Consider the following 19,167-nt stretch of genomic DNA (forward strand, 5'->3'; position numbering starts at 1 on the left):
GATCTCTGACCCAGGAGAGCAGGGTAAAGGAATGGTGGGAGGAAGACATTCATTTGGTCAAGGAGGATTGGGTCAGAAAACACCTAGGCAAACTTGACATCCACAAGTCCATGGGCCCTGATGGGATGCATCCAAAAGTGCTGAGAGAGCTGGCGGACACCATAGCGAGGCCACTCACAATCATCTTTGAAAGGTCGTTGAGATCAGGAGAGGTGCCTGAGGGCTGGAAGAAAGCAAATATCACCCGAATCTTCAATAAGAGCAAGAAGGAGCACCCAGGGAGCTACTGGCCAGTCAGCTTCACCTCAGTCCCTGGAAATGTGATGGAGCCCTCATTCTGGAGGCCATCTCTAGCCCATATGATGAATTCACTAAAGGGAAGTCATGCTTGACCAGCCTGATTGCCTTCTATGATGAAACAACTACCATGATGGATCAGGTTTTTGCATCTGTAGGATTGTTTCCTGTAGTTTTCCTCTTGCTGGATGCTGTGGGCTGCGTGCTGTCCTCCAGTGTTTGCCAAATAAACTTTGTGACAAGTTATGGGACAAAGCGTTTTGCAGCTACAGTGGAAGCTATTGACTCTTCTGCTGCCGTTATATCCATTATATGTTGTTTCTTTTTTTAATTTCTCTCTCAGGGGAAGGTATTGCGCTTATTTTGCCTCAAGGAGAGAGTTAAGATGTTGCAAAGGAGCCTCCAGGGGTGTAGTTTAGGTCTTGAGTTTGAGTATGTTGAGAGTAGGATTATGGATGGTAGAGGAGGTGTGGTCATGTTTTGTTCAAGCTCTGTATGAATTTGTGCATGAAACTGGGAGATCCCATGGGAGGGTTGAGTAACCTCTCACTGTCATAGGAGGAGATTCTTCTAATGCTTGCAATTAATCACTGGGTAGAGACATGCGTTCATGCAAATGATGTCTGGTACCAAAGTGGCTAAGAAACACCTGAAATCAGAAACTAAATGGGAAAATAAACAAACCCACCTCCCAAAATTTTAAATCTGCAAAACAGTTTTCTAGAACTTCCCATGTTTCCAACCACTATCTCCTTGCTTTGTGTTCCATGAATAATGAAAACAGGATTGCTTATAAAGCAGAATGGTTGAAATATGACATTGTGCTTTTAGCTCGTAATTGTTTTCTTTCCTTCCTCTAATTCCAATAGGAGCATGGAAAAACTCAACAGAAGAATGGACTGCAGAAGATTGGAATGAAGATGTAAGTGTGCCTTGTTAGGTAGACCGATTGATTATTTACCCTTTTCAGAGTTTCTGTGTTGTCTTCAAAAATTAAATGTTTGAAGTAATACTTTGTATGCATGCAGTGATATTTCTTATTGTGTTTTTTGCTGCAATTCTTGTTTTTAAAATATATTTATATAAGCTTTTTTTTTAGAATAAAATTTAATCAAGAAATATTAATTTATTTTTTTCTTGGTGGACAATGCATAGATAATAAAATTTTAAGTTTCATCCCAAATTATTTTTTATGAATTATAATTCTTCACTGCTCAATGCTGATGGGTGTTAACTGCATACTTCCCCCTATTATGTAAGGATTTAAAGCCATATCACAAGACTTTTATGTAATTAAGTGCTGAAGTTTACTATCAACTTTAGACTCCTCATTTGATGCTTTTTGTTTTAAATCTGCATAATTGTTCCACTTAGTCCACTTCATGGTCATAATCCTAAAAAAGGAGCTAGTAATATGCTGAAGTTGGCACCTAATTTCTTCATTCCTGTTGTTTCATCATGATGTGTTGTGTAAAGTACTTACAAGAATTTGGGTTCTCATTCTTTAACAGGCAGATGTCTTCACGTCTGCAATATATTTGGCATTTGTGATCAACGTGCATGTTATTCGCATTTATGATTTTAAGTTTTCAGCTATTGTGTTGATGCCTTAGGAAGGCTGACCTGAACAGAGACTGGACAGAGCTAGAAAATAGGATATTTATTGAAAGGCCTCCGGGATCCACCTTGGGCAAGACAGGAGCCTAACCAAGGCTGCACTCAGGGTGGCCACCAAAGAAAGATGGCATCGGGGTCATAAGATCTTACATTTTTATAAGTTTTGGTCCATTTGCATATTGGGGTTTAATTGTTCAATTACAGTTTCAGGTTCCTTCTTGTTCCTCCCTTCAGTCCACCGTTGTTTGTGCTTTTGGACTGAAAGGTGTCCTTGGTCTCCAGCAGGAAAAGGATTTTTTTTTGTCTACCTACTCTGTGAAGAGAGCTTACTGGCACTTAATATGAGGCTCAGAGCTACATCCCTAGGCAGCACAGAATCTGAAAATATGAAAGCTAAAGCTTAAGGCATAATTTCCCCCCTTTAGAGGCTTGACAAGGCCTTTTCCTTGTCAAGTCTCCATTCCAAATATCTACTAACAGTAGGTATTCAATAACAGATACGTATCTAACAATAGTAAACAACTAACAATAATAAACATCTAACCATCGATAAACATCTAATAATAGTAAGCATCTGACACTAGTAAATATTTAATAATAGATAAATATCTATTAACAATAAAATAATTGACAACAGTAGAAGCATTTAGCAATAGTAATGTCTTGCATAGTTAGGTATCAGGCAAAGAAGAATAATGATTATTTTGCACAGTTCTTCAAGTAGAGGAGAAATTATTTAAAGCATGTTTTCGTCTGCATCAGTCTCTGTATTTACAGTCGTTTCAGGAGCAGAAGCTCTCTTAACTTTGGAATAGTGAATCCAGGGCCCTTTGCCAGCAATTTTGATTGCAGTGACAGTGGTCAGCAGAACTTGGAATGGTCCTCTACACCTGGCTTGTAGAGGATCATTGTCCCACCACTTAACATAGACCCAGTTCCCAGGTTGGAAGGGATGTGCAGGTGTGTCGAGTCCTATGGGTCTGGATAGCACAATGCAAGTCTGGAACTTCTGCAAAGTGGAACCTAAAGCCATTAGATATCTCTGTAAATCAAGTTTCCCTTTCATGTGAATTTCACCTGGAATATGTGGGATCTGATATGGCCTGCCATATAGTATTTCATAGGGACTAATTTTGTCCCTCCTCCTTGGTTGTATGTGAATTCTCAGTAAAGCTATAGGCAAGGCCTGAACCCATGTCATAGAGATTTCCTGACAAATTTTGCTAATTTGTGTTTTGAGAGTCCCATTCATACGTTCAACTTTCCCACTCACTTGGGGTCTATAAGGTGTATGCAGATCCCAAGTAATTCCCAAAATCTGGCTAACTTCTTTAACTACTGTTGCATCAAAGTTTGGTCCCCTATCTGATGATATTCCCAAGGGAACCCCAAACCTTGGAATTATATGGTTGAGTAAAACTTTTACCAGTTCTTTGGCCATCTACTGAAGGTGTCAACTAACACCAGTATGTACCGGTATCCCTCCTTGCATGGTAACTCCACAAAATCTATTTGCCAGTAATCTCCAGGAAGATCTCCTGCTTTTGTTACTCCTAATACAACTCTTTTCCTCGTATCAGGATTGTTTTTACAGCAGATTTCACATTTGCTCACTACTGATTGTATAATGTCAGTCATTCCTTTTCCTATTACTTCCTTTTTAGATGTTTTAGAAGGTTTTCAACCCCAAAATGTGTGTTTTCATGTTCTCTTTGAGCTAGTTCCTGCAGGATCAGGGGTGGGACTACAACCTGGTTTGCTGGTGTAACAGCCCATCCACTTTCTGTGATCTTAGCTTCAAGGAACTTGATTAGTTTGTGGTCTGCTTGGTCATATTTTGGGGTGAACCCTGACAAATCAATCTCCTTTTGTGGAATTACTGCGAGAATACCTTTTTCTGCAATCCCTCTTGCTGCTCCATGGATGTGGACAATACTAAATACGTATTTAAAGTTAGTCCATATATTTACTTTTTTCCCTTCGCTCAGGTCTAGGGCTCTCGTTAGTGCAATCAGTTCGGCTTTCTGTGATGACACATCTGCTGGCAGGGCCTTTGCCTTGATCACCTTATCCTGCGTGGTTACTGCATAACCCATCATCCTTTTATCATTTTTCGTAAAGCTGCTCCCATCTGTAAAAAGCTTCCAATAGGGATTTTCCAGGGGCACATCTTTCAGGTCAGATCGACTGGAATAGATTTCTTCAATTGTCTGTAAAAAGTTATGTTCAGGCTCACCGTCAATTAAGGTGGAGGACAAAAACATAGCAGGGTTAGCAACAGAAGTTATTTTCAGGGTAACATCATCCTGTTCTAATAACAGGGCTTGATATTTAAGCATTCAGTTACCAGAAACATGTAAAGGAAAACTTAGCTTTTAAGAAGTCTTTCATCTTTTATATGAACATCCATTATTTCAAGTTTATTTTCAGAAGAGTAAGAGATTGTCTCGCAGGTCATCCATTTGGCCTCCTCTAGGGTGGCATGTCAGTGTTATCCCCGGAAATGTGTGAATGTCTCATATAACAGATACGAAAGCTCCATCCTTACCATATCTTTCAAGAAAATGAAAAAAAAGTTCTAAAATTCATAGGTTTTCTGTATTGGATACTGTCAGCAAAAGCTGGCAGCTTCTTTAAACCTGTCCTCTATTTCTGCAGTATATACTAGAAGTAAACTAAGGGATAAGGATACTGAAAATTTATGGCCTTGGTCTTACCCCTGTTTGCTGGTACAATGCAGCATTTGTAATACAGGAGGGGTGTTGAGTAATGCTGGTTAGGTAATTAACTATCAAACCCAAGTAATTTGTGTATGAATCTTGAAGGAACAGCAAATGAAATCTCTAGCCTGTTGTTAATTTTTATTAATTTTGGTGTGCTGGAAAAATCCCCGTAACCTAGGAGAAAGTTATTCATGTGCTGATGTTCAGAAAGAGCGAATGAAATAGTGAGCTGCAGGAAAATTAGCCCAAAACATCCCTGGGGACAAAATAAAGTAAAATTGATTCATTTGATTTAAAAAATAAAGGAAGCGTAAGAATGCACCTTGTGCCATTCAGTGTAGTTGTATGAAAATAGGTCCACTTCAAATAAACCTGATATTGGTCTTTAAGTAAATTTCAAATTAACTGCAAAGATAGAATCTGTCCTTGTAAGAGATTTGATCCACATCTTTTGTTCTAAATATAATTACATGCTATCATGAAACATATTAAGTGGATTGAAATCTGCCATGAAAATTTTAGCCAATAAATCTTTTGCAGGAGGGCATTTCTAGGAGGGCTATAAAATAATCCAGTCCCAGGCCAGATGCCATCTAGTGTCTTTATCAATGATTTGAAAGTAATAAGATCACTGCTAAATAAAATTTGTGAGAAATAAAAAAAAAAATATTGGAATGGCCATTAAAAGTAAGCCAGTCATACAGAAATCTGAAGCTCTGCTAGACTTGACCTGTTCTCAAATGAAAAATAATATATCCAAGTGCCCATTTGTTTTATAGGAATAAAGGCACACCTCCAGAACAAAGGGCTGGTGTCTGGAAAGCAGCAACTGAAATATTTTCAGCATTGTAGTGGATGATGAAAAAAGAACAGCTTAGCATGATCTCCTAAAGAGCTGTTGCTGTAGCAAAAAAACCCTGTTGTAGTATTTTTGCCTGTAGGCAGTCTTCCCTGTCTCTTAATCATTCTTGATTTATATTTCAGTGTGTGGATTCTCCTGAACTTGATTCTGAAATGCTGCATCCAATTATTCATTGCTTTTACAAAACAAAAAATGTGGAAAATAGCAGAAAATATTTACTGATAGTACTGGTGTTTGAGAGTGAGATTTTTAGTTTACTGAATCTGAAAAGGTTACTTTATTAGCATATAATGGGTTCTTGTTTTAGTCTAGCAGAAAAAGGCATAATGTGAACCTGTGGCTGGAAAATGGAGCCATGCATTTAAATGTATTATAAACAATTCTAGCAGCATGACTAATGATTGAAACAACCAAGGAAGCTGATGTATTTGCTGTCTGCAGGTAAAGACCTGGTGTTTTTTTGAAGAATATTTTTGTTAAATGTGGTGTTCCCTAGTCAACTACAAGTTAGGTGCAGAGGAGTGAAATTTCATGTTGTTTGACCTGAGAACAATTTGATTCCTGTGATTTAATTACTAGACATGAATGGTAATTATCTTTAGTAGTGAGTATTGAGCAAGTATAGTATGTTGTCAGCGTGCTTTTAAATAGAGGAAACTCCTTGCAGTGAAAATCAGAGGTTGTATGGACAATGAAGGACCAGACAAATATTGAGGTACTGTAGATGGCTCTGGGTTTTCCTCTTAAAATTGTGATTATATTTTTCTGGCTAAATAAAATTAAGTTTAACTACAGAAGCTATCAGAAGGGAAGAAATAGAACATATACAAATTGCTGGAAAGTGGATGAAGGCAAACATTTTCTGTATAATGTTAGTAGTTTTAGTTTTTATTTGAAACAATGGCAACACAAGAACTTGTTTTAATTTCTTTAACTTCAGTACATCATATCAAAACACTAATAAGGTTTTGTTATTTTTGATTTGTTGCTGTTGAATTTTTATGAGTATGCTAGAGTATATTTTCTGGTGGTCCTCACTTATCAACTGTCCATAGGACCTGGTAGCTTACTTGTTAAATATATTGTATATTTGGTTATTGGAGAATGATTTTTATCATAGAAACAGGAGCTGAAAAGCACAGACATTTCACTGCAGATGGAGGAAATAACCTTGTGAGGCTGCTGCTTGCAAATAGTTCACAACTTTTCATTCAGTTCTGGGAAAATGCCAGAGCCTCAGTGAAAGATTTGTGAGTATAGTGTACAGTGAGCGTAAATAACTTTGTTAGGAGCTGATATTACTTCTAAGAAATACTAAATACATCTGTGTAATAAAGCTTTTCAGCTACTGCTGCACAAAGTATGTGTTTGGACAAATGCTGTAATCCCATCAGATTTTTGAATTGTTTGGAGCTTGTGCCAGTGAGTTTGCTGCAGAGTGTTGTGTAAACTTCAGTGTAGCCAAGCTGGTAGCTGGAGATGTCTATTTTGCATGCTGGTTCACTTGAAGAGAACATTTCCTCTCTCACATCAAGCATGCTTTTGCATTGTCACAAACATCCTCAGGCTCCTCAATTTGCTTAGTTTTCAGGATTCATCAGTGTTTTGGCCATGGTTTGTCTTATCCTGGGTATTGTGAGCATAAGAAACATGACATTAGAAAGAATTTGCTATTTAATGAAGAGATTGCAAACCATAAGCTGCTGCTTGTGCCATTAGCTGACCTCCTTGTGCCATATAATGCAGGAGTCTCATAACACCACAGAAAGTACAGTACATGTTCTAAAATAACACGTATGGTGGGAGAAGAGCTGAGCAACAGAGAAGCAGCCGTTTAAGTTGGAAATATGCTTAAGCTGAATCTTCTTTGTTTTGATCAGTACACAGAGTTGCAGGCTGGCAGCATTATGCTCAGGACACAGTTGTGTTCCAGAAAGATGGTATTAAAATATGTTGTATTAGCAGGAAGGGAAGGAAATGAAGGGAGGAATTGTGGTGGTGCTAATTTTTTCATGACCTAGGGTAGTGCTAGCAGAGAGTACATGAAACATTTGAACTTTGCTTTTGAGTAGTAAGTGATTTGCTCTCAGTCAGACCTTCTGCATCCTGCTTAAATCAAATAGAAGAATCCCAGATAACCATGTACAGGGACATACATGCTTTCAGTAGAGCTGCCTGTGGGATAGCAGATAATATTGCCTCATGTCTGTGATGTCCTTTAAACTGTGCTGCTAGCAATTAAAAATGCATAATTTTCTGGAAGAGCTACATTCAAATGTCACATTCTAAAGGGATTCTTTGTTGACGCAAGAGCCAGAGAAACCACTACACTGGGGGAAGGTACAGTTTTCCAGCCAATCAGGGACACAACGGGGAGGGGGCTGAGGAGCGACTCAGCCTATAAGGAAGGCTAGGGGTGTGGAAAGGGCCACATGCACCAACAGGGTGTCGTGGAAAAGGGGAAAACCCAGGCGGAGCTTAGGATCGACAGAGAAACCTCTGGAAATAAGGGTGGGGACTAGGAAGGATTGACATAATGTAAATGAGGTAGCAGGTGGGGCTGGGGAGTGATGGACAACCGGGAGAGGGAGGGGAAAACCTGGGGTAGAAGCAAACCATCGGGGGGTAACAGGAACAAGCCATTGGGATGATAACTTCACAATAACTTAACAATAACTTATCAAAAACCCACCACCATACTTTGTGCATGTTTAAATAGGTCAGTTATTCTTTAGTCTAAATACAGAGCTACACCAAAGTAGTTAAGGGTGATTTTGTGCAAATTTTGATTTAAAATATAACCATTATAGTAATATCTCTGCCTTGTTAAACCAAACCTGTACTAGCTTGACTTATTCTGGTTTGCAAGTATTCCTGTCAATAGAAATGAATTAGCCATAGGAAGTTGTAGTTGTTTAACTACTATTTTTCTAAAAAGAAAAGATATTAAAAAAAATCCCAAACAGGAAAGAATCAACCCCCCTACAAACCAAAATCACCCCCTTTCCCCCAAAAAATGCTAACTAACCTGCTCCACCCTCTGCAGCTACCTGTGCAAATATCTGTCTTTATTGTAACAGCATGGTGGAAGCAGTACAGTTTTCTGCTGTGGATGGTTTGACTTGTTATACTAGTATAAGCAATTACACAGTTCTCCCTTTATTGTTTTCAAACTCATGCTTGCAGAGCAATCTGTTCAAGATGGTTTTGCCACCTTGTCCTGGTTTAGGGATGAATTTGGGAGAAAACCCCTGAATAGGATCCCTCTGGGAAGCAAACCCAAGTGGCCCCTCCCTCCAACCAGTCTGGTAAAAAACTTCTTTGGAGAAAAGTGGAAAAAACTATTTTACTTAACAAACAAAGTGCATACAAGTAAAAAGAATGAATAATATGAAACAATAAAACCTCTCCTTCTGAAGTGAGATGGCAAATTGAGAAAGTCCTTGCTGTGGGTGTAGCTTGGCTCTCTCTCTCAGTCTCTCATCAGTCCCAGTCCCTCCGGCGCTGCTGGAAAATGCCGAGGGCCAGGCCCCGGTGGGCCGCAGGTGCAGCCCCCAGTGATCCCCTGGGTTTTCTGTCCAGAGCAGGTTTAAACAGTTCCAAGAAAAAGGAAAAAAAACAGTCCAGGGAACTTCTCTGCCCTAGCTAGCTGAAACTAACTAAAAGCAAAAAAGATCTCTGCCCTGCAGTCTCTCCAAGCTTCCGCCGAACACCCCGTCTGCAGAAGAATGTGGAGGAGTCAGGCAGTTTTCTCAAAACAAACTCTGCGCTTCTCCTTGCTCTTAGAACCAGTCTTAAAGGCACAGGACTCAATATACAGCACAAACAGAACAGACGATTGGGGATACAAGCATCATAAAGTTACCCTAGGACACACCTCTAGCAGAAGTGCCAAGAAGGAACCACAAATGCTAGTTCACTGTACATACCTGAGTGCAAACCTGCCTCCACCGATGATGTGAGCTGAAATGTAAAACAGAGATACATGAAATGAGTGAGAATGGTGCAATGTGTTAGACTTCTGCAACGAGATTTATCAGATCTGCTCTATGGAGTCCTAAATTATGTCTGCACGCTGATGATCTACTAGCTACCACATTAATTAGTTTCTTCTGGTATAGTTTTTAGCTAAACTATTTCCCAAACTGATGTAGTTACATTAGTATACCATTCAGTGCTCAGATCAAATTTCCTAACACTCTAATTAAACTGGTACTTGATTCTGTGGAGAAGACTTTGCTGAAGTTTGACTACGTTTTTGTCTTTTTAAGCAGAGTTGCAGCATAACTGGTTGTAATGAGTTTGACTTTACTTTTATCTTAAAAGTGCATGACCAAGATGAAATTTCTGAAGATGTCACAGTACTGAAGTGTGAGCATGTGTATGATTAAAATAACTCTCCCTCCTACATACTTTTTTCAGCTTTCTGAAACAAAAGTCTTCACTGCTTCCTCTGTTCCAGCTGAGAATCATGTGACTTCTAGGCAAAGGTAAGATCTTCCAGTTTCCCTATACCTTAAAAAAATTCTGCTTGTTGAAGCAATGCTAGCTTGCACATATAAAATGTTGACTAAAACACAGGGCAGCCTTGGTCAGAGACTGGTCAAGCTAGTTTCAAAATTGTGAAAGTCTTGCTTTTGTGGGTTCCTGTGTTACCTATTATTGACTACAGAAGTGGAGCCAAACTTTGCAAATCCATGAACATAATACTGACTTCTACACAAAGACTGCTTACTGGCAGAAACAAAAGTAGCTGGTAAGAAAACTGTGCTGCTGTTGTTGAAAAGGAAGCTCTGGTTTTGCTGTCCAGAAAATGAAAACCCTACCCCTGTAGATGTAGAAAGTGTTCAGAATGTAGTGCTTTGACAAATATGTTGACAGAAAAGCTTGTGTTGCTTACCAGGAAAATCACCTTCTTGCCATCACAATTATTTGCCTTAACTGATGATATAGAGTTAAGATAGAGAATAGAAAAAATATGGCAGTTGCTGCCTTTGCTTGTCTTTGTCTTCACCAAATGCCTGGCCAGTTATGTGGAATCAGCTGCCTGCATTAGCCTCAGAGAGCAGGTTAAGGTTGTATGATGAAGACTTCTGTAGTTGGATAGCATGAGATCTGAAAACTAGATGGCCTAATGGTCCCAAACATCCTGATACAGCTGTACTGCTATACTTCAGACTGCAGCAAAATTTTCATTATAACGTGGGTGTGACCTGGAGGAGGCATGGTGTCAGTTGGCTTACAGTTTATATTCCATTCCTTTCCTTCTTAAAGGTGATATGGCAGGAGGGTTGGACTAGATGATCTCCACAGGTCCCTTTCAACCCTAACTATTCTGTGATATGCTCACATGTTCATTGTTTTAATGCAAATATTCTTCCAGTGGATGTCTCTCAATTTATGTTAGAAATTATTTTAGTTCATCAGCTCAAATTCTGGTGTATTGTTTTGTGGTTTGTGTTTTTTTGTTTTGGTTGTTTGTTTGGTTTTACTTGCCATAAGAAAGGCTTGGACATTAAAAAAATCCATGCTAATCAAAATGCTGGAAGCAGCTCTTCAGCCCAAGCCTGTGGTATATTTAGGATAAACTTAAGTCAGAATTTCTTGAGTAGATTTATTTTATTGTCTGAATGCTTTGCTTTTCCTTGGATAAACCTGTGTTAAACATATGTAGGTGTTAGTAGGCCATGTTAAATGTAAGAAAATTCACATTTCTCATCCTGCTCAGGTATGTATGGTAAAGTAATTTTGGATATTTGCCTACTATCTGAGAAACGTAGCTTTTATTTCCGCTGATCTTATGACTTCCATACCATCACGTACTCACTCAGTTGCTGCATGTGACTTCATTCTTTACTGTCTGTCTACCTACCCCATACAGAGGTAGGACTGATCCCTTGCTCTCTGCGATATACAGAGAACGTGAATTATCAATATATATAAAGAGTTGGCAGGTGGGATCAGCTTAAACACAATGTATCTTTTATGACTTGTCTCCAGTTACTTGGTTATATTAATCATATAGGTTATTTATGTGATACATGATGATAAACATTTGATAATGTTTTAAATGAGAACAAAGACAATTTATATTCTAGCTGTAGTGGTAAGTTTCAGCTAGCAGAATTTTATTTTCTGGCAAAAACATCTATTCTACCTCTTTTGTATAGCAGGCAAGCAATATTTGAAAAGACTTATGTTACCCTGGTTTTTCTGAGCCTTTTGATTTTCTTAAATGGTGTCAGATCTTTTTTGTTATTGTACAATATTAAGAGCAGTTTTCTACCTTTCCCACAGATGTAATATAAACAAATCCTTTGTTTTTCATTCTCTGTCCTTTGTTTGAATATTTCTAACCTGAAAACAATTGTAACTGACAATTGGTCTGGCCACTGAGGCTGAGGGGTGGAAACCCCAAAAAGCCAATCTTCTGCTAGACCCAGAAATGTATAAAAAGTAAAAAATAAACAAAGGGGCTTCTTCTCTCCGCTCTCTTAGCTGGGAGCTGGTTCGGAAGGACCTCTGCCTTGCGAAATCTCTTGTCTGCGTGTGACTGCTTTGTGTGTCTCCGTGACAGACTTAATCATTAATAATTCTGTTGCTGGTATGGCAGCTTTAGTATTAGTACTTTCTTCAGTTTCAGCACAGTCTAATCATTGTGTTTATTCCAGCCAAACTTTGCTCTGTCTTGCAGCACTGATTTGGTAACACTGCTTCAAAAGCCCGAAAAGCCTGTGACCCTTACCCAAGAGACAGAAGACAACTCCTTTGAGGCTCCTCAGCAACAGACCTTTGGCCAAGCCCTAGTCTTCACAAATTCTCAGCACAGCACCCAGATGGCATCAGGAACTGGCAACTCCAGTGCTGTAAACTCTTATTCTCCTCAAAGTCTGGTAAAAATATCTTATGCTTTCTAAATATTCCTAATGAATAAATATTTCAGGTTAAATAACTTTTCCAGTACTGGCCATTTAATGAGATGGTTCAGTATTTATAAAATTCAGGTTGCAAGTGTTGAAGGAATTCTTAATTTCTTTCCTTCCATTCACACACACAAAATCAAGTTTACTTTTTTTTCTGGTTTTGCTAAGTAGTTGTTTCTCAGTTCACGTGAAGTACTTGTATTAATTTTTGAGTAGAGAGCAGATGCATTTACTGCATACTGATTTAGGATGAAATCACTTGTTTATAGTGAAGAGTTCTATGACAGAAAACTTTGATGTGTTATTTCCAAACACATATCTGACTGCTTTTTGTGGAAACCTGATTATTTCTGAGTCAATTGTGAGGGCTTGAAATTGGGCACTTAAACTGATTTTCACAGAATAAATGCAACTATTAGTAAATGCATGCTATTTTAAGATGCATGGATTAAAGAAAATCAGTATTGTCGTAATCAGTGATGAAGTTATATCAGTGATAACCAGAGAGGGTCTGGTCATATGATCTAACTGCTGATTTTTTTACTGGTCATAAACTAAAACACAAGAAGTAATGCCTCAACATGAGGAAGAACTTCTTTACATTGAGGGTGGCAAAGCTCTACAACAGTTTCCCAGGGAGAGTGTAGAGTCTCCCTCTCTGGAGATGTTCAAAACCTACTTGGACATGCTTCTGTGTCACCTGCTCTGGGTGACCCTGCCTTGGCAACGAGTTGGACTGGATGATCTCCAGAGGTCCCTTCTAACCCTAACAATTCTGTGACTTAGTAATCTAGGACTGAAGAGGTTTTGGTTGCTGCCAAATAGCAGCTGTAAGCATTGACCCTATGGTCATGGTTGTGTTCAAATTATTTATTAAATACTCAACTAAATTATTTCTTAAATAAATACTCAACTCCACTCTTTCCCCCTTTTTTTTTTTTTTTGTCTCTTGGTAGTCTGCAGTTCTTTGTTCTGGCTTTGGAGAATGTGGGTCTCCTAAACTGACAAACTCTACTGGATCCCAAATCTTGGACCAATTGGAATCTCCAGGTTTGGGTCAGTTTACCTCTCAACAAAACAATAATAGTTCTACTACCACTACCACATCATCCTGGGATCGAAAACCGCCCATTACCCAGGCCTCGGTCCTTAGTCAGTTTGGTAAGTGCTTTGACATAGCTTTCTCTCTCTGTTAGCCTATAAGATGTCTTAATACCAATAGCAATTTAAAATGGCCTTAAATTAAAAGCTTTTTTAAATAAGCATAATCCTAATAATATAATTGGTTACAGCATTGTGTTACACTTAGTTGCTGGTAATAGACATTATATCACAAACTTAGTTTTGAGAGGCTTAAGTCTATCTATAAATGTCATTGAATTTTTAGAGGTTGTTGAGCCTTCATGTAATGGGATCTTTGATTTAATGTGTGTAATGGTTTTAATTTAATAAAACTGGGTGGAAACACTAATTAATATAGGGGTTTTAGTGTTAATATTTTTGTGGGAGGGAGAGATTAGGAGAAAAATAAACAAAGCAGGCTTAAGCTTAAAAATGAACAAAAATAGTTTTATTAACATATATTAAAAGACTGAGGAAAGAAAAAAAAGTTGAGAAACAAGAAAACTTAAACTAAAACAGAATGATACCTTAAAGCACGCTTCTTTCCTCTTACAAACTATTAACTTTCTTATTGAACAACATAGAAAGACACAACTTAGGATTTTCAGTCAGTTTTACCACTTAGACAAAACTAAGTGAGTCATTGAGGAGCAAGGGTTGGAGCTTCCTGTACTGATACTGAGTGGCTGATTATAAGATAGTTGAGCAGGTGAGTGATTAGCATTTGTGAGTCATTGAGGAGCAAGGGGTGGAGCTTCCTGTGCTGATACTGAGTGGCTGATTATAAGAGGTCTCTGGGGAGCACGGCGACCTGGAGTGGGCAAACAGGGGTGTGGTGAGTCACTGGGGTGTGGACAAGGCAGTTCCCACGTCAGTTTGTGCAGGCAGAGTTGCAAGTAAGGTGTCCTCTGTGTTGTTCGAAGTATTTCTGCTGCCTGGTTGCTTTTGGGGTGTCTGCTAGTAATGGTTTCTACACGGTCAAAAACTGTGGTTGGTATAAGTGTATGTGACCAAATAGAGCCCTCCAAAAAGGATGTGTCTGTACGGACCCATTCCTGCCCAGAGTGTTTGAGCTTATCGATGGCTTTAGGGGGTGCTGTGGAGGAGGCCTGCCTACAGTGTGAACAGGTGAACGATCTCCTTTCACTGGTGGCTGAGCTTAGGGAGGAAGTTGAAAGATTAAGAAGTATCAGAGAAAGTGAAATGGAAATAGACTGGTGGAGTTCAGCCCTTCCATCTTTAAGGGAGGCCTCTGACTGTGAGTCTGAGGACTTACATGCCTCCTGCTCTCAGGTAATAGAAGGGCACCTGATAAATGAAGAGGAGTGGAAATGGGTCCCTGCTCAGGGAGATAATAACAAAAACTCCTCCCCTTCCCTCAGCCAGGTGCCACTTCAGAATAGATATGAGGTCCTGGATCTAGAGGGCCAACTAGATGATTTAGAAGAAAATTGTCTGCCCTGTGAGTCCCCCAATTATGATTCACCTGAAAGATGCATCACCACCTCTAACATCAAGAAGAAGGGTAATCGTAGTAGGTGACTCCCTTCTGAGAGGAACAGAGGCCCCATATGTCGACTGGACCCATCCCACAGGGAGGTCTGCTGCCTCCCTGGGGCTCGGGTACAAAATATCACTGAGAGACTTCCTGTGCTGATTCAGCCCTCTGATTATTACCCACTGCTGATACTCCAGGCTGGCAGTGATGAGATTGAAAAGAGGAGTGTCAAGGCAATTAAAAGAGACTTTAGGGCACTGGGTCAGGCAATTGATAGGGCAGGAGCACAGGTAGTGTTCTGCTCAGTCCCTTTGGTGGCAGAGGAAAATGATGAAAGAAACAGGAGAACCCACATCATCAACAAGTGGCTTAAGGGTTGGTGTCATCGGCAAAATTTTGGATTCTTTGATCATGGAGAAATTTTTACAACACCTGCTCTGCTGGAACCAAATGGGATACATCTCTCTGTTAAGGGCAAAAGATTCTTAACTCATGAACTGGCAGAACTTGTTGAGAGGGCTTTAAACTAGGTTTGAAGGAGGAAGGGGATGCAGCTGGGCTGTCTGGAAGCAGGCCCAAGGGTTGCAAGGCTGAGTTAGGGGCGAAGTCAGTAGCCCAGCTGAGGTGCATGTATACCAATGCATGCAGCATGGATAACAAAAAAGAAGAGTTGGAGGCCATGGTGCAACAGCAAAGCTATGATGCTGCCATCACAGAAACATGGTGGGATGACTCACATGGCTGGAGCACTGCACTCAATGGCTACAAGCTCTTCAGAAGAGACAGGCAAGGAAGAAGAGGTGGAGGGGTGGCCCTTTATATTAAGCAGACTTTTGATACTGTAGGAATTGAAACTAAGGAAGATGGAGTTGAATGCCTGTGGGTAAGAATTAAGGGGAAAGCCAACAAGGCTGACATCCTGCTGGGAGTCTGTTATCGTCCACCCAACCAGGAAGAAGAGGTGGATAGCTTATTCTATAAGCAGCTAGGTAATGTTTCAGGATCATCAGCCCTTGTTCTTGTGGGTGACTTCAACCTACCAGACATCTGCTGGGAACTTAATACAGCAGAAAAGAGGCAGTCCAGGAAATTTTTAGAGTGTATGGAGGACAACTTTTTGTCACAGCTGGTGAGTGAACCCACCAGGGGAGGGACTGTTAGATCTGCTGTTTGCAAATAGAGATGGACTGGTGGGAAATGTGGTGGTTGGAGGTCGCTTGGGGCAGAGTGATCATGAAATAATAGAGTTCTCAATATTTGGTGAAGTCAGGAGGAGCACCAGTAAAACCCTTGCATTGGACTTCCGGAGGGCAGACTTTGACCTGTTTAGGAGACTTATTCAGAACATCCCTTGGGAAGCAGCCCTTAAAAACAAGAGTTCAGGAAAGCTGGGCATGCCTCAAAACAGAGATTTTGAGGGCACAGGAACAGACTGTCCCTGTGTGCTGAAAGGTAAGTTGACGGGGTAAACGTCCAGCCTAGATGAGCAAGGAGGTTTTGGAGGAACTTAGGAATAAAAAGAGGATGTATCAGCTTTGGAAGGGGGGGTCAGGTCTCTCAGGAAGTATTTAAGGGAGCTGCTAAAGCATGTAGGAAAAAAATTAGGGAGGCCAAAGCTCAGTTTGAACTTAGAATGGCAACTTCTGTAAAGGATAATAAAAAATGTTTCTACAAATATATTAATGCTAAAAGGAAGGGTAAAACCAACCTTTGTTCTTTACTGGACAAGGGAGAGAACTTAATATCTGCAGACGAGGAGGAGGCAGAAGTGCTTAATGCCTACTTTGCCTCAGTTTTTAGTGAGGAGACGACTTGCCTTCAAGACAACTGCCCTCCTGGGCTGGTAGATGGTGTCAGGGAGCAGAATGGTCCCCTCATTATCCAAGAGGTGGCAGTCAGAGAACTGCGGAAATGCCTGGATATACATAAATCTATGGGACCAGATGGGATCCATCCCAGGGTGATGAGAGAGCTGGCAGATGAGCTTGCTAAGCCACTCTCCATCATCTGCCATCAGTCTTGGCTCACTGGTGAGGTTCCCAACAACTGGAAGCTGGCCAATGTGACACCCATTCACAAAAAGGGTGCAAAGGAGGATCCTGGTAATTATAGACCAGTCAGCCTGACCTCAGTACCTGGCAAAATAATGGAACAGTTTATATTAAGTGCCATCACACAGAACTTACAGGATGGCCAGGGTATCAGACCCAGCCAGCATGGGTTTAGGAGGGGTAGATCATGTTTCACCAACCTGATCACCTTTTATGACCAGGTGACCCGCCTGGTGGATGCAGGGAAGGCTGTGGATGTTGTCTATTTGGACTTCAACAAAGCCTTTGACAGTGTCTCCCACAGCATACTCCTAAATAAGCTGGCAGCTCGTGGCTTGGACAAGAGCACTCTTTGCTGGGTTAGGAATTGGTTGGATGGCCGGGCTCAGAGAGTGGTGGTGAACGGTGCTGCATCCAGCTGGCGGCCAGTCACTAGTGGTGTCCCTCAGGGGTCTGTGCTGGGGCCAGTTCTGTTCAATATTTTTATTGACGACATGGATGAAGGCATGGAGTCTTTCATTAGTAAATTTGCAGATGACACTAAGCTGGGAGCGTGTGTTGACCTGTTGGAAGGACAAAGGGCTTTGCAGAAAGACCTGGGACAGTTGGACAGATGGGCAGAGTCTAACAAGATGTAGTTTAATAAATCCAAGTGCTGAGTCCTGCACTTTGGCCACAATAACCCCCTGCAATGTTATAGGCTGAGGATGGTGTGGCTGGACAGTGCCCAGGAGGAAAGGGACCTGGGGGTATTGGTCAACAACCGGCTGAACATGAGCCAGCAGTGTGCCCTGGTGGCCAAGAGGGCCAATGGCATCCTGGCCTGTATCAGGAATGGGGTGGCCAGCAGGAGCAGGGAGGTCATTCTTCCCCTGTACTCTGCACTGGTGAGGCCACACCTTGAGTATTGTGTCCAGTTCTGGGCCCCTCAGTTTAGGAAGGACGTTGAGATGCTTGAGCGCGTCCAGAGGAGGGCAATGAGGCTGGTGAGGGGCTTGGAGCACAAGCCGTATGAAGAATGACTGAGGGAGCTGGGGTTGTTTAGGCTGGAATAAAGGAGACTCAGAGGTGACCTTATCACTCTCTACAACTTCCTGAAGGGTGGCTGTACTCAGCTGGGGGTTGGTCTCTTTCTTCAGGCAACAACAGACAGAACAAGAGGACACAGTCTCAAGCTGTGACAAGGGAGATATAGGCTGGATATTAGGAAAAAGTTTTTCACTGAAGAAGTGATAAAGTACTGGAATGGCTTGCCTGGGGAGGTGGTGGAGTCACCATCCCTAGAAGTGTTTAAAAAAAGACTGGATGTGGCACTTGGTGTCATGGTCTAGTTGAGGTATTAGAGATGGGTTGGACTCGATGATCTTGAAGGTCTCTTCCAACCTAAAAATTCTGTGATTCTGTGATACTCATTACTCTAGGAGAAGAGTCTTTCTAAGATCTTTTTATGAAGATGTTTGCTATAAGACAAAATAGTCCAGTGCTCTCATTGTTACACCTTCTGATGCCGCCTGGAGTTTTCGCAGACTGTGATGTTCTATCCGCAGAGCTTCTCAGTGTATCTGGGGTATTATTTACGAATACTTCTTCTGATCTAAAATTATCTTTATCTCAAAAGGCTGAGACCTCCTTTTTGACTCAGGAGCAGGGGTTTCAAAGTTCCCAAATAAATCTCTATTACATCAGTCCTTAATTTTGATTAGAATAGCATTCTACCCTAATACTAAGATGCTGCAAAGAACAGTTTATTTCTTCATAATTTACCTTAGAAAAGTCTGGTTAAAAATGTCCACTTCTTCAATCCTATTCCAATATTATTAGTTCTTTCACTTCTAATCTGACTTCATGCAGTGTCTGTTCCATGTACCTTCTGTTTTCTTCTTTCTTCTTTTTCTCGAGGAAGAATTGTGCTTTAAAAGTTCCATGTTGCTAAGAAAGGGTTAAATTTTGCCCGGGCTTGCAAAGGCCATGTGCACACACCAGGCTGCAGGGCTGAAGAAAAAAAATTGCAAGGCTGTGCTGGTAGAAGAAGCTGATAAATGTCCTTTTTTCCACCCCTCGGTCTCATCCAGGG

General features: G+C 40.7%; 1 protein-coding gene and 1 non-coding gene across 12 annotated transcripts in view; both read left to right on the forward strand.

Annotated features, from left to right (window-relative positions):
• The window catches only part of LOC120764843 (ubiquitin-associated protein 2-like), a 256,201-nt gene that overhangs the window by 150,980 nt on the left and 86,054 nt on the right, over window positions 1–19,167 (forward strand). For all 11 annotated transcript variants that reach the window (XR_005704307.2, XM_040088943.1, XM_040088936.1 and 8 more), the window contains 4 exons: window positions 1,167–1,219; window positions 9,922–9,989; window positions 12,194–12,392; window positions 13,379–13,583. Coding sequence is in view for 10 of the 11 variants with exons in the window: in XM_040088943.1 (XP_039944877.1) it covers window positions 1,167–1,219; window positions 9,922–9,989; window positions 12,194–12,392; window positions 13,379–13,583 (525 nt within the window). In the remaining variant the exon portion in view is untranslated. The remainder of the gene's footprint in view (window positions 1–1,166; window positions 1,220–9,921; window positions 9,990–12,193; window positions 12,393–13,378; window positions 13,584–19,167) is intronic.
• LOC120765012 (small nucleolar RNA SNORD121A) lies at window positions 12,704–12,787 on the forward strand. The gene has a single exon (XR_005704342.1). It is a non-coding gene; the product is annotated as a small nucleolar RNA SNORD121A (small nucleolar RNA).

Source organism: Hirundo rustica, chromosome W, assembly GCF_015227805.2.
Source record: "Hirundo rustica isolate bHirRus1 chromosome W, bHirRus1.pri.v3, whole genome shotgun sequence".
Taxonomy (NCBI): Eukaryota; Metazoa; Chordata; class Aves; order Passeriformes; family Hirundinidae; genus Hirundo; species Hirundo rustica.